Source organism: Calypte anna, chromosome 1, assembly GCF_003957555.1.
Source record: "Calypte anna isolate BGI_N300 chromosome 1, bCalAnn1_v1.p, whole genome shotgun sequence".
Taxonomy (NCBI): Eukaryota; Metazoa; Chordata; class Aves; order Apodiformes; family Trochilidae; genus Calypte; species Calypte anna.
The window spans coordinates 181,669,749-181,695,798 of record NC_044244.1 but is presented as its reverse complement, the minus strand read 5'-3'; the positions used below and the strand labels follow the sequence as shown (position 1 = coordinate 181,695,798).

The following is a 26,050-nucleotide window of genomic DNA, read 5'->3' as shown; positions in this document are numbered from 1 at the left end:
TGCATTGACTTAATTGTTAAGATGTTTCAAACTGATGTCATGGATGAATCATTAGTCAGTTATGAATGAATATTGGGATTTAGAGTCTGTTGAAAGGTTGGAATAATTGTCTCTTTTGCTAACAAGCTAGAATGCTTTTACTTAATGAGGCTTCAGCCTTAGCCTTTGAAAGTGAACCCAATACTCTGTCCTGAGCAAAGCAAACACCGTGAAACTCTAGACAAAGCCCACACCGGTCACCTGAAAAAGCAAGAAGCCTTACAGCTTTACAGCATTTCCATTCACTTCCAGTATAGTTTCAGCTTAAGCACTAGAGAGATTTCTCCCCTGAAAAAGTATAAAATAAACAGTGATAGTAAGCACTGAAAAGCCACCCCCATGCAAGTGACAGTTCACAGTGGGCAAAGGTGCTATAACCTTTGAAATGTTCCAGTTTTAGAAGTGTTTGCTGCAATGGTTTGTGTTGGAAGGGGCCTTTAAAGATCATTTATTTAGTCCAGCCCTGCTACCATGGGCAGAGACATCTCTCACTAGGCCAGGTTATGTTAGGTAGTGTGTTTTGGCTAGGCAGGGGAGGACAATATAAAGGTTAGGGTATTATGCTTGTTTTAATTTGTGGGAATGCAAGGTGTTTCTCATAGGATTTCTTTCCTTCCTCTCTCTGTGCTGTAATAAGCAGGCAGGAGCTGGCACTGTTCTCCCATGGAAGGTGGGATCCAGTGCCAGGCCATCAGATCTTCTCTTACTTCTTCATCTGGATGGAGGGGCAGCCAGAAAGCACAGTGTATGAGCAACAAGATGAGGAAGCATTGTGCTGCCAATCCCTCCCCTAGAGGATTTGGGAACTTCCTGAAAACTGCCAAGGTTTGGGGATACTGTTTGGGTTAGGCTGGTTTCTAGTGAGTGGGGAAACCAGTGTTTCACAGACCAGCAACTGGTCCTACTAAGGGAAAAACAAGGTTGGCAGCTGAAGGTGGTTGGAATTGGGCTTTGGGTTCTTGGACTGTGATGGTTCAAAGGACAGTATTCCCCAGTCTGACTGCTTGTTATAACTGCTGCTTCCACGTGTTATTTCTCCAAAAAGCATTTATGAATGAAACACTTTGTAGACATTGTATTTACTTAAACAATGACAAAAAAAGTAAGACCATTTAAATGTAAATTGCATTATCTGGGTATATTTTTGCCAGATTTTAATTGAAAATATGAATTTATCTGTTTTTGAAAAGCCTAAACTCAGGTTTTAAAGTTCCACTTTTATTTTTGTTATATTCTTTAAAATACAAAGATCAAAAACTGGGAATGCCATTTTGTTTGGAGAGAATGGTTTGGGGTGTGAGAGGCTGCATTCTTTTCATTTTTTTGCTGCCTTTTTTTAAAAATATGAAATCTACCTTACAGCAGAGGTCAGTCATCTCTCTATAACCGGGCACATAGATATTATACCTTAGAATAGATTTCTTTAGATTATATTATTTTAATCTTACATAAGATATTTATAGTAATTTTCCTATGTTATGGACAAAAAACACATGACGATACAGAAAAGCTTGGGCTTTCTTCCTGTTGCTGTCATGCAGTCAAAGCATCAAAACAGTTACCAAGTGTTAAAACAGCTATTTTATCCAGATTGAGGACCGCAAAAGGCAATTCACTCAAGTCTTAAGAAAAGCAGCAGAAAAAATAGGAATTCACCAGGGAAAATAAGTGGGTTTGGGTTTATCTCTTCCTCTCATGGCAAAAAGGTGTTTACCAGCTTCTAAGGAGAGCTGCTGAAAGAAGGAGGAAGTGTTTTGAATTAAATGGATCCAAATCAAAACTGTATTAAGGGTAGGATTCACAATGAAATTACAGTTCTTCTATTTTTATTTTTGTCACATACTTATTTTAGACAAAATCTTGAATGCGTGTGAAGGTCCAGTGTCACATCACTAAATCATTTTTTTCACGTTGTCTGTCACTCTGTAAGGCATCAAATATTAGATAAGACTGATAGCAGTATCCTGATATGCTGTAATCAGTTAAGACAGCAGAACATCCACAAGCACCTCAGCCTGAGGGCAGTTCTCATTTAAACATTCAGAGTTCCTTGGCTTCTATTGTTTCACCCTTCTGAACTGTTGCTTTGTTTGCTCATATCTTGACATACATTTGCCTTGTATAAAATTGTTTGATGACATGATGATATTGATCACCAGTGTTGTTAAAAAAAGACAAATTGATTTATTTCTGCAGTGAACTTGAGGAGAAAAGTGGAAGAAAGAAAAGAAGCTACAGCAACAGTACTGCAGCTGAAGAAATGCCACTGAAAAGAAAGAAGGTGAAATTCACTGAGGAGGAGGAGGAGGAGGAGGACTCCTATTTGCCATTAGATACTGGGCTTTCTCTGGCAGAGGATGAAGAGCTTGTACTACGTCTGCTCAACAGTCACAGCTAATTATTTTTCTGCTGGTTTCATTTCTGGGACAGCTTTACAATTTTGTCAGTTGTCTGTACAAAATGAATCTGGCATCGGGGCAGCTGGGTACCAGTGGACATAAATAAATGAGTTCCATTTACAGTGGGATCGCCTTAGATTGGCTCATAGATTATAGACAATATCTAATTTGATTTATAACCACATCCCCAGGTGTCATTCTGCAGTAACACATTCATAATTTTAAACCTCCGATTTCTGAAGCAATTTATTTTTATATTAAGCAAGTTTAAAATTAAGAACAAGATTCTCCTTTCTTGACTGAGTTAGTTTTTTTATTTAAGGATATAAACATATACTAAAATTATTACTGAAGAAATACTGTTTGCAGCACAAATCACATCACTTAAAAATAAAATGCATTTTTCCTCCTGTGTATCATGCACATATTTTACAAGTATTGTAATAAAAAATTCTGAAGCCTTTTTATGTCTCAGCTTTGTTAAGAAAAGCATTTGTGTGTCCTCCATTTATAGTTTCTATTATGATTCTGTCACTGGCATTAGGCAATTCAGAAATTCACTTTTAGATAAAACTTTTGACTCTTGCATTTGAATCCTAAGTGAATGAGAATGCAGCGATGCCACAGCAAGGTACAGCACTGCCTGATGAAATGTGTTAAAAGGTAGATTTTGTGGCAGAATTACAACTGCAATTGAGCTACTTTGTGGGTTTTTTAGGATCAAATTTAATGAAGAAAATTAATGTATTGTAGAGTGTATTTCCATGGTTGTTGGAGATTTTGGGCATTTGCCCATAACTGCTGTACTTTGATGAGTGGCTGCAAGAGACCTGCTGTGTGGAGCCTTTCCTGGGGAAGGAAAATCTACTACCCAAGTAGATTTTCTTCTCTTGCTTGCATCCAGATGCCAGCTCTGAGCTGAATTCTTGCTTGCCTTTTCGAATACCCCTCAAGAATACTGGCACACTGTTCAGACAAACACATGGGAAGCCCTTACAGGCAGCGTGGAGACTGATGAAAACTGCAGAGTTTTACACATCTGCAGAAGGGTGCAGAGGGCAAAGGGAAGGCTGCTGCACGAGGAAACAAAGGAGAGAAGGAAGATCTGGTGTTTTGTTTGCTGGCACAACTTTTTTGACAGCAAACAGGCAGGATGTAAAGTGAAGGTTGTCAGTTTTCAGCAGTGTCAGTTGTGTCTTAGTGAAGTTTACACTGCAAAATAAGAGAGTAAAACTTTGAGTAGGGACAAATGCCTGGCTGCTTCCTCTCAGCAAAACCCTACAGTACATCTTCTCTCATTAAGTTGTGTCTGCTTGGTCTTACTGTCACCTATATGAAGAACATATTAAGGTAAACATTCCTCATTTTATTATCACTTTTCCATTTTTGTTACGGAAGTTTATCAGTTAAGTACAAGCCCTTCTCCCTCTGTCTGTACCCCCTGCTATCTTTTAGCTCAGTTACCCAAAACTGAAAATATACTGCAAATTTTTTGCCTCCAAATGTTGCTTCTGTTGTTCTGCCAGCAGGCAGGTTATCATCAAAACATAATATTTATAGGCAGAGCACATCTGCCATATGCTCCTTCCAACAATGTGGAGTGAGAAGAAATGACCCGAGTTTCATGAGCAGCTAAACATGAACGATGGGACCTGCTTGGCAGCTGCTGCACAGTGCTGTGCAGTCCATGGTGCCACAGTGGATCTGGAATATACTGTGGTTTGGGAATAGTGTTGCTGATGAATCTGTTAATGAAGAAGGATCTGGTTAAATAGACTGACACTAAACTGAAGACTGACCTACTAAAGGTGTCCAGCTTGCAGCTTTTTCATGAGACGTGAAATGTGTCATTGCAAAAATAGTGTTCTGCTTCAGCATCATAGACATTTCTGTTCAGGGTTTGCTTTGTAAAAGCCTTGTTGATGCAGCACATTAAACTGTGAAGAGCATAAGAAATTTAGGCTCTAACACCAGTGGTTGCAAATTACTGCTTAATATTTAAAATTAGTGTTTTCCTTTATATACTGTATGAATAGAAATAAAAAATAATTTTTATTCCTCGTGCAACTGTCTGAATCCAGGTAAAACACTGACTAGTGTGTCCTGCTCTCTGGCTAGATTCATAAAGAAAGACAAATGCCTGAAGCAAAACATTAAAAACTAGAGAGCTGTGGTAGAGAACATTCAATTCAGACTATAAAAAAAATAGTACAAGATCTGAAGAGACTGAAGTGACCCTGTGGGTTGCTGTAATCCCAGATACATATGATAAAACTGATATAAAACACAAGAAGAAAATGTCTCTTGGTAAAGGTTGCAAATGGGTATTTTTCCTTATCGTGCTGTTCTCCAGTTTGACGTGATTGATGCTTATTTCTTGTGAGAGATTGAGTGTGCTTTGCAGCAGGTATGCTGAGCGCTGGGAGGCTGCTGCTGCAGCAGAAATGGCCTCTGTGGTTCAGGATGTTGCTGGGTGTATGTTGGAGGTCACTGCCCCAGCCATAACCTTCCTGGCTGATTAATCCTTACACCATCCAGTTTGCTGGCTAGGCAGAGGGCTGGTAAGAGGCAGCTGAAGGACAGGAACACTTTCTTGTGCAGTGTCTGTTGAAAGGGAACTTGAGCAAAATGTGGCCAAACCTTACCAAATTTAGTCTCATCTTTTCAGATTAATGTTTTATTTTCAGAAGGATCTGCAAGTTTTATCTTTAAAAGGTAGAATTAGATGCCAGAAAATTGCATTGCCGTCATCTCTGTAAATCATAAAAATTACTGTTGAGGCTTTAGCCTATACCAAGTGAACACTTTTATAATGAAGTGTTCTGCGAACTTCAAAGGCAAATGAGTCAGTCAAGAAGGCCTAATGCAGAAGAAGATTCTTTTCAGGCCTGTTAGGAGGTATTGCTATGATTAAATCAGCAGAGATAAGTCAGTCTGTTTCAAGAATGCCTGGTACATTGCCTGTTTCGTTCCATGTCTGGCAAGGAGCCATTTTTCACAAAGAAAACGATTCATCAGATTCAGTCATGTAAAAATGATTGCTTAAATTACACTGGGCTATCAGCTTGTGGTTTTCCCCAGGAGTGGAATCTCTTGGGTAGATGCTATCTGTACGTTTTGCACATCATCTGAGATGTGTTTTATCTATAAAATATAGATAAGTTTAATTAAACTAAATTAGCTTTGTTGAGCAGTTTTTAAATTCCTTTTGAGTTGAGAAGTAGCTCTGCTGAGATTTCAGCTACATTAAGAGGAAGCTAACGAGCATTCTTCTCCTAATCACATGTGGGATCCTGGAGGAAATGAATGTTCCTGGCTATGGCCTCTCTGGGGCTACAGAAGTCCTCTCCCTCATGTACAGATTGTCCCTCTGATGCTAAACCTAAGTTGTGGTAAAAAAGCCATGTCTAAGTACAGGCTGTGACCTGACCTTGCTATTGCCTGTGTTGGTGTGCTGGAGCTTATCACACTTCAGGTGGAATGGAATTTGGCTCATTTTTTTGCAAGTCCATCATCTATGCATTGTGCTGCACTTCTTACATAAGAAGTGCAATGGTTCCTCCCATCCATGTTCAATGGCCATACTCATCTGATCCTTCCCAGCAATTGCGTTTTATTATACTGAAATGCAACTTTTTTTTATTTCACAAGGTCAGAGGAAGCTAATGAATATAGCTAAGGAATTATTTTAAGCTTGTTAATCACCACAAATGTCTTACAAATGGCATCTCAGCAGGTCACAGTTTTTTATACCATTGCCCTGAGTACAGTTTTTGTTTCTTTGGAGATGTTACCAGGCACGTTTTCCTTTGTGGAAAACACTGGAATTTGTTTTTGTTTTTAAGAGAACCCTGTGTTCCCTTAAAGCAGATACTAATGTGCATCATTTCCCCTAGCAATGAGGTGAGTCTATGCCAGTTCATGCTCAGTTGCCCTTAGAAACTTGCTGATGAGATTGTATTGATGCCCTGAATTGTCAATAGAAGGGTTGCTCATGGGTGGGCAAGGGTGCCTCACCCACACTTGGGCCAGGGTGAGATCTGCCCCAGCTTCCAGCCCTGGGCAGATGGGCACAGTGCCCACAACCTCAACCTTACCCTGCTCTCCCACAGGTAGCTTCTTTTCTAAGTGCTACAAGAGGTTTTATAAAACCTCTAACACCCTTCAGGAAGCAATTGCTGGCTAAGGTGACACGAGTTAAGGGGCTTAAGTTATAAGATGAGCATGATCACCCATTTGGGTGTCAGGGCTGTGCCTGTTTACACACCTGGCACGTTAAGTGATTTGTTCCTTGGGTGGCCCAGGCACCCCCAGGCCATGCTCCGTGGTGATGAGGGGAGGCAGTGGCTGGAGCTTTTGGGCCGACTTGAAATAGGATGTTTGGCTGAACCTTCACAATTCAGTATTTGACTCCAAATGCAAATTCTGGACAGTGCTAGAAATTTTCCCAAAGGCAACTCCTGCTGTGGTCAGTCCAGTTTGTACACCTCTATCCCAGAGACCTGCTTAGTCCATTCTGTGCAGTAAAAATATTTGTAAAGTGTCAACAGAAATGGCTTCTGCAGAAGTGGTTGCACGGGACAGTCTTCTGTATGTAGGTAAGGTGTTCAAAGGAAGTTTTGTATGCAGTTATGGCACTTCAGTAGCAGTGATCTATGCATGTAGAAGGATGGTCACAGGAATAAGACCAATTGGATGCCAAGAGCTGAGCAAAACAGTGCTTTGAGGACTCTCTCCTGATTCCGCTGAAGATGGTGCCAGAAGGACCCTTGAAATGGAGATGATTTTTGCCAACTGGATGATCAACCAGCTTGGAGATTTGATCTCCCTTGTGAATAATTCCCTTGTGTAATGCTGTACCAACTTCCCAATAGTTTAGGGGTTTTTTTCCTTTTAAAAACACATGCAGTGTCTGCACAACCCTATCCTGATTGGTTTTGGCTGAGAAGGTCATTAGTAGGTACAGAGAAGGCAGAGAAATGCTGGGAATTCAGTAAATGATTTGGTATCATCCCAAACAATATTGTGAGCTGCAGCTCAAGATAGTGACAAGGTGACAGGAGGATGGCAGCTGTCAGGGGCTGGGCCAGGAGCTTTCTTTTAAGTCTCTGTCCTCACTAGCAACTTTTTTTCTTTCTTTTTTTACCTCCATAAATTTGTTTTCCTAATCTTACACCTAGCAGAAAGGTGGTGAAGGGGATCAGGAGGAATCAGGACACAAGGGATGCTCTGTGTGCAGGGAAAGGCTTCACTGCTGCCTTCTCTCAGGCTGTGCTCCTGTCCAGCATCTGCTCTGTGCCTGTGGCTGCTGGGATAGCTGGTACTTGACCCATGCAGCTGTTCAGTCCTCTATTTATAAAGACAGCATAAGAAATCTAATGTGCCGGGTAGGATGAAGAGCTTGCATTTCTTAAATATATGTAAGAATGCACTCATCTAGCTCCTTGTCTAGAGACAAATTGAGCTCATTTCATCTTTTTGCTTCTTGTGAATGCTGATACATTTTTTGCAAACTGGTGTGCTTCTTCAGCACCTAATTTTGGCATAAACAATACCAAGCTGTTAGTGATGCAGAATTGCCTGGCTAAAAGAGCAGCTCTCCTTCAGAAACCTGCTAAACAAAATCAAGGGAGGGTAAAGTTCTGCATTAGGCTCTGTTCTTTTCCCCACTGAATTTGGGAAGCATCTGAGGTTCTTGTTTCTATCCTCTTTTTCACATGGTGTAAGTGAAGGATGGGAGTGGGGGACTTGGGCACCTTCAGTCTGCCCCAAACCCCTCTGTGCAGCAGCATCCACAGCCTCACCTTGGTGGGATCTGGATGGTAGCACCTCTCTGCTATGTGGGGGACATGAGGAAGATGCCCAAGCCCATGATGGAGGGATGTGCATTAATGCAGCACCACGAGGTCAGCACAGGGACAAACAGCACAGAAGAAAACCAAGCCCTGGCAACCCTGTCCCTTGTCAGGACAAGGAGTAAGAAACCACCAAGTAAAGTGAAGCTGGAAGGGGTGAGACACTGGGGTTGGAGGTGGTCAGAGTTCTCTCCTGCTTTCTGAAATCTGGCCAGGCCCTTCAGAGATAGCTGCAGTGAGATGCCCTCTCCTGGCCACCAGCAATTTCCTGCTCTGGACTGTCGCTGTGCACTTGTCCCCTTGGGCTGCCAGGGCAGCCAGGGCCACCCCACTCGTTTGGTCTTTTCCCAAAATATGACCATCAAATCCTCTCTGGTCATTTGACAAGTGTGATTGGCCAACCACGCTGTTTTGCAAGACTTAATAAAAGCTCTTTCATTGCATTAGCTACTTGAAATTACTTTGAATGTTCAAAATTTTACTCTCTCTGCGATAATATCAAGTCTTAGACATTTAAAACCAATTCACACTGATATTTCTGGTAGGTAATATTCAATATCTCACCTAAATATTCTCCTCTGTATTATAAATATTCATCATTTTCCCAATCTACTCCTGACTGCCTGCACAGACACAGAAATTTTCTTTCTGTCAGTCAAGCCACAAAGCATTAAGAGGGGCAGCTTTTCTCAACTAAGTGAAAATATGAGCTTGTCTTTTGAGCTCTGCAGTGTTGTTAGCATCTGGTCTGTGTTCAGTGAATGTGTAGCTAGTGGAGCCACAGCTTCTGCAGGAACAAGTAACCCCACAAAATCATGTGGTGAGTGTTTTGTTAGGGAAACACAAAGCTCAGTGTTTGATCTTGCCTGATAAATAATCTAAAATACCCACCACCACCACCACCACCACATCTCCCCTTGCTCTCAGCCCCTTGCCTCCCCCATTTCTCAGTCAGCTGTGTGTTATTGGCCATCACTGCCCATTTGACAGGCAATGCCTGCTCTGGAGCATAACAGCAAAATGCTGTCAGCAGTCTGAGGGCTGGCAGGGAGCTTGTGTTGTCCAGTCTGTTCCTGGCCATGTGTTGCAGTGATCTCCATAATGCCCACTTCATTCCTGTGACATCTCATCTCCTGCTACAACCTCCCAGCAGGAAGACATCCATGGGCTTGCTGGGCAATCAGGTCCAGTGGGCAGACCATTTCCCCTCTCTAGCATCTATTTCCCACTGTCTTCACTCCTCTTGGCCTCTTGGTTTGGTTCCTTGATTGATTGCCCTGTCCCTCTCCAAGTGCAGCCTTGAAGCTGGCCTGAGAAGTCCCTCTGAGGACAACTGGGGCTGTGCTGGGCAGAGGACAATGCTGCAAACCTCTGGCAGTGCTCTTGTGCATGTACACCTCTGTTAGGGTGAACTTTTCTGAAATGTGGGGTTGCTGCCTCAGGGACTGGGTCATGCACTCTCCTTTTAGCAGGAGCAAACATTCCCCTTGTTGGTCCTTGTGTAGTTTAAGGTCAGAACCTCTGTCCAGGCAGCTCTTGTGGACCTGATGTTTATTTTGTCACCCCAGAGCTCATCTGTGGTGCAACAGGAGCTCTCTGGAGAAGTGGTGCCCTACACAGACACTGAGCCTTCTGGACAAGAGCAGAGAAAATGATGTGAGTTCTTAAGAGGCTGTTGTTATGCATAGTGTAAGAAAGATTACAGTGAACAGAAATGAGCAATGATCAACTTGGAGAGAGTGGAGAAATTTTTCACTTTACTGAAAATGTTTCATTGAGTTGCCTCATCATTAAGGAAACCATGATCTTCATCAGATTAATGGGTGATTACCCTATGAAGAGCAATTTTACTATTATGTACGAACAATAATGAAAATCTGTCTAGCATGAATCATTTCAATTAAAAATAGGTGTTTCAGCTGCCAATTTGCCAGTCTGGGACTCAGCTGTGGCTCATGAAACTGTTTCTGCAGAGGGTTTTAAGGATCCTGGTTTGCACCCTGTTACACTCATTTTATCAGCAGTTTGTTGAGCTCAGGGGAAGAAGGAGCCAGTGGTGGAGCTGGGAAGAGAACCTGGGTCTCAGACTTCTAGGTGCAAATCCTACCAGTGCCTCTGCCATCCTTTCCAGAAGGAAACACCAGGTTTGTTATGTGCCTTGGGTCAGGCTGCTGTTAATTCCCTCTTGTTCATATCATGTCCTGAAGAACTGCTGGCATCAACCCCCTACCCTCATTTGGAAACAGCAGGCTGGGAGAGGACCTCTCTCTGTACCCATGTTAGTGCTTTAAGTACTGCTTGAAGCATCTGAAAGTCACAGGTCAACTCTTTGAAATGTTTGGCATTTTCTGTGCCTCAAGGTTAGCAATTAAATTCCTGATGATTTAAGACTGGAAGTGGCCTCAGGGCTCATATTTCTGAAAAAAACCTTACTTTTGACTCCAGCTCCAGTGATATTTTCCCCCAGCTTGTGACCTGTCACCCGTTCTCATGTTGAGCAGCACTTACTGCATGGAGTTGGGTTCAAGAGCTTATATTGAGCCAAAGTGTTGTGAAAAACTACCAGTGAGGCTGTCTCAGGGGAAGCTTTGGGGAACCACTTTTGTTTTCTGGGCAGTGGTTTGGTTGTGTCAGCAATGATGGGGAGGCCTGGATGTGTGGGAGAGAAGGATTTCAGCTCCTGATGTCACCTTGTGTATTGGAGAGCGAGCCCAGCCAAGAAAAAGAGGCTGTGAACACAGAGAGCTTCTGTATGAGGCAGGAGAGGGATGGGGAGAGCTGGATTCCCCAGCCTGGGAGAGAGGGAAAAGATGCACAATTCACTGGTGACCTCGTGAGGAGGAGCCCTGAGCACATTCTGATGCTGTGGTGAACTGGGATGATGGATGGGGTAACCTCCAGTCTAGAGCAATAATGCACATTGGCTTTGGTCTTTCAAAATTCCCAGTTTCTCCCAACTTTGCGGGTTTGCCAATGGATTCTTACCCATTTCTCTCTTTCCCTGAGCCCTTTTCCATCTTGAAAGGAGGAAGCTACCACTACTTTTCAGCAGTGGTAGAGCATAATTGTGGCACCCAGTCCCCCACTGCATTTGGAAAAGGAGTTGCTGGGGTTGTCTCCTTTATTCTTTTTCTCCTCCAAGCAGCTGATCTTGTTGGAGACTGTGCCCTCAGAAGACCCAGCACTTGGGCATGAGAGGATCATGTGCATTTAAGGCTGTTATAGCTGTGGTGGTAGTCTGTCCCCTTCCAGTGCAGGTTGTTCATCCATGGGCAGTAACCTCAGAGATGAAAAGCCAGGAGAAACCAACCACTGGTGGAACTTTGCACAGGGCTATTAAGGCTGCCCTGGCTGCAAACCTACCTGGTAAGTGCTCTGTCTTCCTGGCCTTCAAGAGCACAAGGTGTGTAGGGAGGAGGTTTGTCAGGCTGCTTACAGCATAAAGGAGCCCAGTCTGGAGGGGCCCAAAGGCCACTTTGGTGAGGCAAATGGTGCATGAGTCGGGCACTGGGCAAGATTGGGCTGCAGCATTTCACCCCCCTCTGTAAGGCTTCTGTGCTGCCCCAGAAAATGTGATGGTTGATGTATGGGAAAAAGCATTTTTGTTCATGCGAGATCACTTTGAATTTTTTCTCTATGGCTCATAAAGAATAATCTATTTTATAAAACCAATTCTGTTTGAATAACACTTCTCTGTTTAATGTGTGGATCTGAGCAGTAGCAACAGCCAGGTGGTGATGGGCTCTATGAGGGCTATTGGAAAGAAAACTGTGTGCTGTGAAAATTGATGCATTAGGAGGTAAGTGTGCTCAGGTCTGGCTGTGTGCTGAAATGCTTTGAAGTTTCTTCTAGCTTTGCAAAAATTCAGCAGTAATCAGCCACTGTCAAAAATAAATCTGTAAATTAGCAGGGGCACCACTGGCTGCTTTCTCATCACTTCATCGATGGCCTTGCAAAGGCATTTTCTGAGTCTGGTGGAGAAATGATTTTTAAAGGAGGGAAAAGCACTTGGCTGTTTTCTGGCACACTTTGTCCACAACTGGATGTGTGGAAATGAAACTGTGAAGGTGACTGGTGAATTTTACTAGCCTGTACTGTTTAAACACCTTCTGCCTCTGATACTCTTTCAGGAATTTGCACTTGATACATGTGCAATTCAACTGCAGAAGTAATTACATAGAGTCACGAAGGGGCTGTAATTCATTGTAATGTTAAAAATGAGATGCTGTTCAAAGGTGCCCTATTTTCCGGAGATTAAACAGAAAGCTCCTTTGTCTATGAAACAGATTTGATCATGGTCTGAAAGTATTCAAAGCAGGACCTCGTTCTGGAGCTACTGTAGGCAATAGCAGGATTCATTAGCATCAAATTGAGCCCCAGAGCTCAAGCTTAAGTTCATTTTGCTTTCTCTCCTGAAGCAAACAAGTTTGTCACTGAAGTTGGTGGCTGGCAAGATAAGGATGCAGAAACTCTTGGAATGAGACAAGGGACTGATTTTGCATCTGCAAAACCTGAGCTCAGATATGAAAAACCCATTACAATCCCCGCACTGGCAGTGGTCTTAATTTTATTTATTAAACAGAAGAGAGGCTCTGCCAAACAGAAGAGACAGAGCCAGGCAGGCTGCTTCTGGGCCCATTCCCCACCTAGAAGAAATGTGCAAGGCACCAGTAGCTGTGTCTCCAGAGGGTTATTTCCAGCCTCTGAGGAGTAGCATGAGGAAGGGCCATTTAGAAGGATTTACAAAGGGACAAACCCTGACTGCCTGGACTTCTGTGTTGTACCTTCTTTGTCCATAAACATAGCTCATGACTTGACCAGCATCTCCTCAATGGAGCAGTGTCAGCTTGGACCAGCTGTGGGTTTATCTGCTCAGTATATTAATGTGAAGCATGAGCAAAAAACCTGGTGTCTGCAGTGCAGGAGATGAGGGGACTGGAAATCAAAGCAGATTGGCATCATCTGGGAGCAGGGGCAGGTTGGGAAAGGGGTGCCCTGTGGTGGGTGCTGGGCTTTGAGTACTTTGAAGCCCTCTGGTTCATGATGTTTGCAGTGTTATTCCCCTGTCTGTGAGCTTGCTGCTGCTTCTCAGTGTACATTCAAACACTTCACACTAATGAGCACTCATTGGGAGCAGTAATGCAAATGTGTTCTCCCAAGAGCTGTGTGAAAGCTGCCATTGCCTCAGCTTTTCTTCTGGTTTGACAAGTGCTTTACTGCAGGTGATAACAGCCTCTGGGATGCTCTTGTAGCATTTTGTACCTCTGTCAACTTCGCTAATTTGTGACCCATTTTTAGGGTTGATGAGAGATTTTTTCACTAGATTTTCCTTTCTTGTGTAAAAGCATTTCTGTGAGATGTTTTCATGGACAACAACCTCTTGTTTGATTCCTAATTGTGCATCCTGGCCGGTGTCACTTTGAGAGCAAGGTTCTGGCTCTGCTTGTGACAGAGCTCAGGGACTCAGGCATCCCACAGCATCAGGTCTCAAACCTTGGGTTGCTCCTGGTTATGGAACAGACCCAAATGGGAAGCAGAATGAAATATAAATACAGTAAACCTGGCTACAAGGAGTTTCAGATGCTGCTGAGATAGCCATGAAATACATGGGACTTCTAAAGAAGTGAACATTAATAGCCACTCTGCCATCAGAAATATGATAAAACAGAGGGATTGAGGGCAAATAGAATTTTTTTTTTCTTGAATCTCATATGGATTTCCACAGTTCTCAGAGATAGCTCCTCAGGAAAATAAAGATGGCTTTGCTGTGTAATGCAGAGCTTGAAACTCAGGACAGTGATTTGCTACATTCGTGGTATTGCTGCTGTTATGCAAGTGTCATTACTCAGCAATGAGAAGTACCTGAAAGAAATTTGCAGGTATGGAAAAATGGTGTTTGAATACAATGTATACAACTGGTTTTGTTTAGTTTTGGGTCTTCTCCAGGATTGATAGCATTTATTTAATGACTGGTCCCATTAAAACTGGCATATTGATTCATTTGCCAGGAAAATAAATTGGTGGATATTTCATATAATACAGTTCTATTGATCTTCTAGAAGCTGATGGGATGGAGGCTTTCATCATTGAACAGCACATTAACACCTTAATTGATATATTCTGAAAGCTAATTAGAAGCCAGCCGAATTCCTTGTGCGAATAATATTTATTCTTGATGTTGACAAAATACTCTAAAGTACAAGTTATATGGTGTGGTTTAACAGTGATTAAAACTTGGCTACAGACATAGGCAACTTCAGGAAACTGCCAAACAGCCGAGGCTAGAAAGAGTGAAGAGCTAGATGTGTATAATTACTTTTTGCTCTGTCACATATACACACATCTATCAGTCAGATATCTGGAGAAGGGTTGCAGCACATCAATTACTCACTGTCAATCACCCTCTAACCAGCACTGATGTGTGTGCTTGCACAGCCTTGCCAGAAACTCTTTGGAGAAGAGGTTATTAAGGTCACACAGATGGTTATTAGGGTCACAAATGAATCAGAAAACATTGTCTTCCACCCATGGTATCCTGCAGTGCAGCTTCTCTGATAGGATAATATTTCTCACCTTATAAAATATAACAACTATTTTTTCCACATAAGTCATGTATCCTGTCTCCCATGCATATACTTCCTGCTGCTCACAGGGGAGAGAAAGAGGGAAAGACATGGGGATTCTGTCCTCATGAAAACCCTCTTGGGAGCACACAGGGCACCTGGGAGGGTTAGCACAGATGTAGCCATCTGCACCTCATCAGATGGATCCCAGAACTAATTTTGTGCTGTTTTTTTCCATATCTGCCTCCCAATGTGCTATGAAGAATTATCTTTCCCAATTTCCTTTAGTGCTTTGGATGACTCTGGCAAAGGGTTCCCTGCAGTTTCAGTGTACTACATTTCTAGAGAGTATGTGTCCATGATGGCAAAGTTAAAGGGTTTAGTTGAAGATTGCAGGTGAGCTTTATCCCCAGCCTGTCTGTTCTCCCATGAAGAGCAAAATCAAGCAGCCCTGCCTCCTCCTTGTCTCCTCTCAGCCACCTATGCATGGACTCAACCATTTTTTTTATTATTGTTGAAGTCTGTGACTGCTTTTCAATTTTCTTTCATTTTTGGCAGGTATGAGCTCTATCTGTTTTTCTGTAATTGATTCCCATTCTCATAGCTCAGCTGAAGGCAGGAGGAGAGGTGTGCTTTGCAGAGCTCTGTCAGTGCCTGCAGCTGCCTCTGCCCAGTTGCCCATCCCAGATGCTGCCCCTGCCCCCTCTCCTCCTGCTGGTCCCACCCTTGCCATGGACTGCACCAGTATTTGGTGGGACTTCATGCACTGTGCCTGACTCCTGTGCTGTTTTGTCTTCCAGAGTAGGCAGAAGGTGAATGTGTGCTCAGGGGGGGCTGAAGTGTTTGCAAGTGTCTTTGGCACAGGATGAGTCTCAGTTTCCCATCTACTTCCCTGCAGCAGGTATCTCCAGTTCCCCAAGGTGCTCGTCTGCATCTCTCACTATTCTAGTAAGGTCACTCATCCAGGTTAAAGAGCAAAGCAGGCACCAAAGTTCTTGGTTGCTCCTATAGGCTTGGTTACCTTCCTATGTTAATTTCTGTGCTGCCCTCTGTTGTAGCCCTATTGATTTTCATGGAGGGCTCCCATCTCCCCTCTCTCGCTGAGGAGACCTTATGGCAGCTTCCCAGTACCTGGAGGAAATCTGGGGAGGGACTTTTTATGAGGGCATAGAGCAATAGGACAAGGGAAAATGGCTTTGAACTGGAAGAGGATTGATTTAGATTACAGATTAGGAAGAAATTTAGTGAGGGTGGTGAGACACTGGCACAGGTTTCCCAGGGTAGTTGTGGATGCCCCATCCCTGGAGATCACAGAATCACAGAATCCTAGGGGTTGGAAGGGACCTCGAAAGATCATCTAGTCCAACCCCCCCTGCCAGAGCAGGGCCACCTAGAGTACATCACATAGGAACGTGTCCAGACAGGTTTTGAATGTCTCCAGTGAAGGAGACTCCACAACCTCCCTGGGCAGCCTGTTCCAGGGCTCTGTCACCCTTACAGTAAAAAAATTTTTTCGAATATTCAACTTGAACCTCCTGTGCTCCAATTTACACCCATTACCCCTTGTCCTATCACTGGTCTCTACTGAGAAAAGCCTAACTCCATCTCCCTGACACTCACCCCTTACATATTTGAAAACATTGATGAGGTCACCCCTCAGTCTCCTTTTCTCCAAACTAAAGAGACCCAGCTCCCTCAGCCTTTCCTCATAAGGGAGATGTTCCACTCCCTTAATCATCTTAGTAGCTCTGCGCTGGACTCTTTCAAGCACTTCCCTGTCCTTCTTGAACTGAGGGGCCCAGAACTGGACACAATACTCCAGGTGCGGCCTCACCAATGCAGAATAGAGGGGGAGGAGAACCTCTCTTGACCTACTAACCACACCCTTTCTAATGCACCCCAGGATGCCATTGGCCTTCTTGGCCACAAGGGCACATTGCTGGCTCATGGTCATCTTCTTGTCAACCAGGACCCCCAGGTCTCTTTCATCTACACTGCTCCCCAGCAGGTCAGCCCCCACCTATACTGGGACATCTTGTTGTTCTTCCCCAAATGCAAGACTCTACACTTCCCCTTGTTGAATTTCATCATGTTTCTCCCTGCCCAACTCTCCAGCCTGTCCAAGTCTCTCTGAATGGCAGCACAGCCTTCTGGTGTGTCAGCCACTCCTCCCAGCTTAGTGTCATCAGCAAACTTGCTGAGGGCACATTCTATAGCCTCATCCAAGTCGTTGATGAAGATATTAAACAACACCGGTCCCAGCACCGACCCCTGAGGGACTCCACTAGTCGAGGCCAGGTTGGATGGGGCCTTGTAGAAACCTGGTCCAGTGAAAGATGTATCTGCCCATGGCAGGGGGGTTGAAAATAGGTGATCTTCAAGGCCCCTTCCAACCCAAACCATTTGATTATAATTCTATGATTATGTCAAAGTCCACTTTGCCTCCAGGAGCTCATGGCAGAGCAGGGGCCTGTAAGAGCAACATTGTCCTGCAGGGGACATGGCTGACCACTGGCATCGATCCCTGGTTCTGTCAGGTGGCTGCAGCATCCTCTCAAGACAAGGCTTTCTACTTTCTATGAATACTTGGCCTTTTCTTGATTTCAGAGGTAATCTCATCTCCCTTGACACTTGGGGCAGCTGCAAGAGAAGACAGAATCTCCTCAACATTTACAGAAAGTTTTTCTGTTTCTACCCATCTGCCAAAAATCATCAAGAAAAGATTTTATTTCTATTAGTCTAGGCAAGGAATTTGTTTATGAAGCTAAATTCATGTGTTCTGCTGGCAATACTCTTTTTTTGGTAAATCTTCATGGAGATAACATTACCATCCTTTTCCTAGCAGCTTCCAATTTTATTATTAGCACAGCTTTGTAGCAATTACCTCCAAAATTTACTTTTTTTTTTTTGGGTTGGGTAACCTGCAGGCTTTCCTCATTCTCAGCCTGGAGCTGATCATGTATCTCAGCCTCAGCACAGGGGCCTTTTCCCAAATTCCTCTGAGACCTGGGGCTCCTCTTACATCAGTAGATCCTGAGCTGGAGCACATTACCAGGACTCCTCCAAGGGGCTCTGTCCTGCTTGGCTGATGGCACTCTCAGGAAGCCTCTGCTGGAGGAGAACCTGGAGGTGAGCAGGGATCCCCAGCAACCCCAGTGAGGTGGCTGTGGGTGCCATGGGACTCTGTCCAGGGAGGCAGGGCTGACTAAATCACAGCTCAGTCTCCTGTGCTGGGAATTGCTTGAGGGATTTCTGGTACTCCAGAGCCTGGTTGGCATCAAATGGCACCATGACCTGGGGGTCTGAAAGTGTGAAGCTTAATGGGTCAGCTGCCTATGGCTCCAAATGAACAATGCAGAATTACCCTCTGGTGGAAAGAAAATGCAATTGGGAAAGTCCGCTTGCAACCACTGATGGGGCAGGCAGGCGATGCCTGAGTAAATTCTTTGATGCCTGCAGGTCTGCTGCTCTGATTGAAAGGCTGTGGTAAGTGCTGGCTAGACAGCAGCTTTGGGCTTTCCAGGGTGGCTTCATGCTCTAGGTAATGAGATATCATTGAACTGAAATGGCTGCTATAAACCTCAGAGAAGAAAGAGCCAGACTGAAATTTTTCACCTCACAGAAGGTAAAATACATTATACTGTAACTATGCTTGGTGAAGCTTTAATGTGCAAGCTGCATTTATGTGCATACTGATGGACTTTTAGTGTGCTGCTCTCAGCCTCACCTGAGCTGGGGTTTAATGGCAAATGGGCTATGGCACAGGTAACTTGGAGAGCATGAGCCTGGGTGGGCTATGGGAGCGTGCGGGTACCTGTGGGTTGGTTGCTTTGTGAGAGGTCAGAGGGAAAAGTCTGTCTGGATCCGGGCCTACGTCCTTAGCCAGGATAAGCAGACGTGTTTCTCACATCTTATGAAGGCCTGGGAGATGTTGTTTTGATTAAAGTGATAGGATATCACCCTCAATAATTCCAGTTACTGCCTGTGTGCAAGACCTGGGACTTACGGACTGAATCACAAGCTCTGGTGTCTGGAGTGTTATGAGTTTGGGGTGGGGAGTCAGAAGGTCTGAGGGAGCAGTTGTAGATTAATTTCAATTTTTTTTCCTTTGGAATGGCCTGGTGACCTCACAGCTGTCTTCTCTTAGAGTTAAGAGTTAAAAGGAAGCTGGTGCACTCCTTTAGAAGAGCAGCATTCCATAAGGAATGGCATTGGGGCAGGGTAGTAGCTTGAACTGTAAATACAAGTAGCAGCCTCTTGATCCTGGGGAAAGAAAACAAAGCAAAACAAAATGTCATGCCAGGAAAACACTGCCTGGATGGGAGACAAAGCTGAGTTTCTGAGGTCCTGTGACATCTGCTGAGGGGCTGTGACCTGTGACTGGTTTCTGCAGGGCCCCCTCCTGCTGTGCTGAGCTGCCTTGTCCTGGGTTTGTGAGGCTGTGGCTGGGAATCCTGCCCATGCTTTGTGCAGGATGTGCTCAGGAGGCACTGTAGCCCCCAAACATCCCACTCACTGCCCAGGGGATGGCTGTGCAGGTTCCAGGTGGATGCACCAGGGCTGCCATACACCCCTGGAAACTCATCTCAGCTTTCCTTGGAGACAGCTGGAGAGCATCTGCTCACTGCTGAAAGTTAACTCACTGATTTAGTAGGTGACATTGTGACATTTTTCCCCTCCAGACCACAGAGAGTCTTATCAGATCCAGCTGGTTGTGCTGGTTCTCCAGTGGAAATAAAAAATATTTCTACCACAGACAAGGTATCTTTTTTGGTAGTGTTTATTTTCCATCACTTTAGGATGACTTAAAGCTCTGGAGGGGGAAAACCAATTTTGTTTTGTAAGCATGAAAGATGCCTAAAAGATGAAAGAAATGGTGTTCCTGACAGAGATTTTCCAGGTGTTTGGAACTAGTTACACAGTTCTCTAGTGCTGAATGCTGTCTTGATATCCTCATACCTGTGTTGTTTTCTTCCTCTCACTGATTGTTTTCATGTGTAGGTAACAGAGTTTGAAAGTACTTTTTTTGAGGGGGGGGGAGGGGGGGGTTTACTGTCATGGAAGACCTAGAGTCAGTGACCACAATGTAAGTCTTGATTACCAGTTGCCAGTGCTCTTTGAACAGTGATAGCTACTTGGCATATTATCAGAAGATTAATTAGAAAATTTTAAGACCTATAATATCTTGAATATGGTTTTGTTCAGAGAAGACCTGGCATTGAGCAGTTAAGGCAATTCAGTTCTAATTTGGATTTTAATATACTTTTTAAATGCTGTGTTTGAATAAGAGCAAAATGTATTTATATGTATTCCAATAAAAATCCATTTTCTTGCCCAAGGTATAAAATATGAAATCTCAGAATAAGTAATAGGGTTTCCCTTGGACAGAGTGTCTCAGTATTGTATAACTCATTGTCTGCTCCTGGTGTGGTGGCATAGAAACTGTTCTTTGTATATAGCTTTATGTAACTGCTGTATATAACCTGCTATAGCTTAACTGCAGCAATTTAAAAGGCAATGACAATTTATTCCCTAGTGTGGTCCCTGATCAAAGTTGGAGTCTCCACTTTAGATGTTAAATATTTATTCAAAGTGCAGATCATATACATTCCTGGTGCTATGCAGGGAGTTTATTATAAAACACTGTTGCATGCTGAATACCAAAATATCTTCTACTGCTTTTTCCTTTTTTTTTTTTTTTTTTTTTAAGTAATTGAACATAAAATAAAATTAGACCAGTCCTACCAGCAGAACTTTAGCTAGCTTTCAGCTTTCGTTACGTAAGTGTGCAGGTCCAGCTACTGTGGGATGCTGGTGTGTGCCTCCTCTGCACGATGGGTATTTTGGTGCCTCCACCCCAATCTGGTCTCTTGGTGCCTTCTTGGGGGTATGTGTTGCTGGTTGATATTGTGGGTTTGTTTGTTGCTGCTGGCCATGCTTTGTCTGATGATGATACCTTCATGCCCCAGCCAAGGACAAGTGCTCCTTTGTGTGCCAAACAGAAAATGGGCAAGAAATAACCAGTGCTTGGGTCTATGATGTCAACCTGCAAAGTGGGCAGACACCTTCCCCACCCAATGTAAAGACAAGGAGGGGTAAAAGGTGTGAGACAGATACCCTCAATGGGAAACTTAAGACAATCTGAGATACCTGTTCAAAGTAAGAGATTAATCTGGAGGTCTTTAGCTCTCCATTTGCTACAGGTAGCATCTAGACAAGCAGGTGACTAAATTTAGATAGCTGCAGTAAGCTGAGCTGAATCAGTCTAAGTGAGTGCCAAGGACACACAGGATATCTTTGCAAAGGTCAAAAGAACCATTCAGGGCTTTTACCATTAGATCATTTATAGCTCAACAATCACCTGGAGGAAGATTGACATTTACTGATTGATTGGTACTTTCTACAGCACTGACCGAATGCTCTGGCTCTGGTGAAGTTTTGCCTGCTGGCAACACTGGGAACAGTGTCTGCTTATGTAGGCAATGTGTCTAGCAAAATTACTGGTTTTGTCAGATGGACTCCATTTTCACAGTCCTTCAGAGTTTTCTTTCTCCTAAGAGCCTTATTCTGTTTCATTTCAGCCCAATAATACTAAAATCCATTGTTTGCTCCATATACCATGCAATAATTCTTTACTGAAAAAGCTTTGATTTTCCATTTTGTTCTTACACTCATGACACTGAGGCAGATAAAGGGAACTGCCCTGCTTTGTGGTCAATAAATGACTAGTTAGCTTCGTGAAGACAAATCAAAGAACTGGTAACTTTTGTTCCATATACTTGTGAACACATCACAGAATAATTTCAGTTTAAAGGGGACACTGGAAGCCATCCAGTCCCAGTCCCTTCTTGAATTGGTTCCAGATAAGTTAGGCTGCTTATTTCATTTGAGTTTCAAACATCTTCAAGGACAGAGATTGCACAGCCTCACTGGACAACCAGTTTCAGGAATGTCATGAGGTAAAAACCTGAGTATGCAGAGGTGAGAAACACCTCATAACAAGGGGAGCACGGGCAGCACAGTGAGCAGTGGCCTCAGATCTCCAGCTTAGCTGCTAAATACTACTCACTAGAAGTACTTTGCTTATCTTGTTCCTAGTGACACAAAACATTCCATTTAATCTAGAAGCATTTCTATATGCTAGTGAACTAACAGGAAGCAGTGGCAATTTCTAGGCTTTAGGCAGCCTTATTTAGATGTGAACTTCAAATATTTATCCACTGCATAGTCTTTTGGTAGACTGAGGTCTTATGTTTGCAAGACTGAGGGTTAGAATCATGCTCTGTGATGAAATTAATTGCAGCTCTGACTTTGAGGATCAAATCCTGAATGAGTGTATTGAAGCAATTTATCATCCCAGGAGTGAAGCATCATCTTCTTTCTTATACAGCAGAGGTTAGGACAGACACTCATTGACCTTCTCCAAGAGGAGGACTGGGGCAGATCAAGATTCTGATGACTATCATGTTGTTGGAAGTTGTGAGAAAATCTCCTGAAATTACTTTGGAGCAGAGCAGCAATATATTCCTGAGAATGAAGCCCGTAATCTCTTTGTCCCTGTGTTGTACATGTTTTCTCTATAGCCTAATTTAAGAACGAAATCTTAATTTGTTTGAGAAAAGCAAAAGCGGCTGCTGCAGTTAATTTATTTGGGGACACACATGCTGATGAGCTGGAGGAGGATGTTATCTCTGTCCTTTTACAAGGAGACAGATAAAACCATGATTTATGCAAGAGCCAAACTGGCACATAGGTTAGGAACAAGATGGCTCTTTTGATTCCTGTAAAGCATGGTGGAGGGCAGCTCTCTGAGGATGACTGGGACACGGGGAACAATGGGAACTGAAGGTTACTGCTACTTTCATTTGCACGCTCCTACTGCATCTGCTTGCAAGATTAACCACTGCTCTGTATCTTCAGAAAAGAGCTGCCAGGACCAGACACCCATCCTGCTTGTTGGAAATACTCTTATTTCTGCCCCCTCCAATGACTTAGTAGGTGTCTATTGCTCACTACCATCTTTGGTTTAATGTCAATTAGTTTAGATCTGTGCCCTGAGGGACACTGTTAGCTGGTACTGAGATGGTGCTGAGTCATATACATGATCTCACTGGACCTTGTCTTGGTTGTCCTCCAACAGGATGCCTGTGGTTCAGTTAACCATTTCATCCTAAAGCTGACTTTATGCACAGTGACTTATTTTAACTGATTTATTTCCTCACATCTTGGGCACAGTGCTGCCCAAGTTTTTAAAGAATTGCTGCAATGGTGGCTACTGCAAATACTCCATGGAGTCTACCTGGACTTCAGCAAAGCCTTTGACACTGTGGTAGCCCTGTCTGGCCACTGATACAGGAGAGCACTTGAATGTCCATGTGGCCCCACAGCCTGGCCTGCTGCCTGAGCAAAGCCTGAGGGTCAGTGTTAGGGTGAAATGGGGAACAGCAATGCCTGCATTGCACCTCTTGTTGGGTTAATTAAACACCTGGGTAAAAATGTCTGAAGTGTTTCAGTGTCTTGGGCACATAGCTGTCTGCCACAGGTATCTCAAGAAACACCTTTGTAAATAGGGCTCAGGAGCCTTAGGTGTTAGGGCATGTTTGAAAATGTTATCCTTCACGCTTAGTGAACAAGAGATCAATACAATGGGACCAATCATACAGCTGGAAGGAAACATCATCCAAATCTAGAGTTGAAATGATCATCTTCTGCCTCACCATCACACTGGGCAATGCTATTCCCTTTCTGGTCCCCGTTTGTCCTCTTGTTCCCTGTCCATGCTGTGTCTAGGCTGCAAATGCTTAATGGCTGATAAATACATTTATTTGCTTGATGAGGACCTCCCCCAGTGGGAGACACACTTTGGCTGAGATTTCCAGGTGCTACAGTAGTAAGAATCCCTCCTCATCTATCTGTTACCAACACACACTCTAATTTGTATCAGTAAGTGCCAAAAGAAATGGCAGTGACTGCTCTCCTTCTCTGGCTTACATGAAGAAGCAACCTGTCACCTGTTGGTTTAGCTGGATTTACATTATCCCAGAGGCTGTGCATGTGGAGGAGATGACTGTTGTTCCACAAAAGGCCCAGCAATTTAATTTCTCACACTGCACCCTCTGCTTCAGATAAAATGACATTAGCCTTCCAGGAAGCATAAAATAGCAACCTGTATAATTACATAGCTAATTATAGCTAATGACCAGAGAAATGAATAACCCTTGGTAGCAGAGAACCTGCCACTGGCTTTCTCGCTTATTTGGTTCCTGGTAAAAAAAAGAAAATGTAGAAAAAATGTTGTTCTCTAAACAGTGTTGCAGCATTTGCCCTTAGCCCCATGGATAGCTTAGTGCATCATACCAAAAGAGCTTTGGATTGTCACCAGACACATGCCATACTCTAGGTTTCAATAGAAAAAAGTCCTGCAAAGCCCCCTTAATTCTTTCTTTTCTAGATAACAGGAGAAGAGAAATTCTGACAGAATGCCTTCTTCCTCCCCCTTCTCAAGGGTTTTAAAACACCTCTGTACTAAGCCAAATCACATCTCACATAATCTAAATGGAGCACACAGCCACCAGGAAAGGAGCTGTCCTATAAGATATCCTCCTTATGGTGAAAAGTCCAGCAGAGAAGGGTGGCAAATCCTCCATGTATTAAAAACAGGTTGAACATCAGAGCTTCAGAAATATAAAGTCTATAGTTCAGCAATGTCTCCTTATCTGTTACATGCAACTCAGATGTAGTCTGTCAGCTGGCTTTAGCTCTGCAGTGAATCTTTTTTTGTCATTCTAAAATCTGTAAATAATGAAGGCTATCTATTAGGAAATTACCAAAGGTCTTTTTTAAACCACTTCACAAAGGAGTCCTGCAGGTTATCACTTGGAAAGAGCTTGGGCTGCTTATCTCCTTTGAGCTCTAATGTGATAAAATTAGGAGCTATGAGATGTGAATCCTAAGTTCAATCTCCATGCTGGCACAGATCAGACAAAGTTATCTGTCTGATCAGCCAGTTAAACAAGAAGAGATGAGTCAAAATATCCTTTCAATTTCAATAACTCCTGTGAGATTAGGGGCCCTTTGAAGATGGTATCAACCTCCTTTTGTACTTTAATACACCTGTATTTAACCAAAAAGCTGTGAAAGAGGATGAAGGCAGTTGTAACCCGAGGAGTCTTGGGTGCGTTCCAGTGTTGCTCTGAGACTTTAAAATGGTTGAGGGATCAAGAGTGACAGACTAGTACCCTGAGCAATTGTTTTTTATACCCCATCATCCTGCTTCCCAGGTCCCACCAGGTTTCTCCTGTCTGGCAGGACAGGGTTGGCAAATCCTCTAAGTCAGAAGTTCTGCTTAACCGGAAGAGTGAAGTGAAGCACAGGGTCTTAATCTGGAAGTGCTGCATAGGGAGTGCAAGACAAACTCACCCCCACTTTCTCTTGTGCCAGCCCTCTTAGTGTAATCAGATGCACTGTTGTGATTGCCTGCATTGGAGCCCTTTGCTCCACAGGAGGAGATGGGACAGACTGTGGGCTTGTTTCCTACTATGGTTGCAAGGGACCACACACTCTGCTTGAAAGCCCCCTGCTCCCCTGGTGCTAGGAAACAAAAGATCATCCCCAGCACCCTCTTAGTGGCCACACTCAAGGCATGGAGCACAACCCCAGTGCTGCTTGGACTTGCAATAGAAACCCATCTGGAAGGACGATGAGCTGGATGCAGGCTCAGTAAATGCAGAATGTGCATTGCTAAGGGAATCCCCAGCTTGCTTAAAAATGTCTCTCTCTTTAGCACTCTATGATGTTACACTGAGTTGTTTGTCCTGTTGTGGATATGGAACAAATTGCTCTTGTTCTCCTGCCTTGCACTGTGTCCTGAACATCTTGTCCTAACTGCTTTAGGCTTCCTATAGTTTCTGGCTGGCTGCGCAAATAAAGTGGGTAAAAAATGCCATAAAATCCCAAACAGATTTTTCAGCCAGCTCCATTATGTTGTTTGTGCTTGGCTGGGACATATTGCTGTGCTGGGTTATGCTATTGTGCATGAGTACTATGGTCCCTGGCCAGGGCTGAGGCAGTGCTGCCCCACAGCAGAGCTTGGTGTGGGATAGGCAGAGCATGGGCAGTGCATGGGCAGGGCCAATTCTTTTGTTCAGTTTGAGTCCTGCTTTACTCAATTTTCTGGCAATGCAGACAGTATTCC

General features: G+C 43.7%; 1 protein-coding gene across 1 annotated transcript in view; it reads left to right on the top strand.

The window, feature by feature from the left end:
• Positions 1-2,856, top strand: part of LOC115600433 (probable ATP-dependent RNA helicase DDX10) — a 68,141-nt gene extending 65,285 nt beyond the window's left edge. The window contains exon 5 of the mRNA XM_030469080.1: positions 2,236-2,856. Coding sequence (XP_030324940.1) covers positions 2,236-2,437 — 202 coding nt within the window. The 3' untranslated portion in view covers positions 2,438-2,856. The remainder of the gene's footprint in view (positions 1-2,235) is intronic.
• Positions 2,857-26,050: the final 23,194 nt, after the last annotated feature.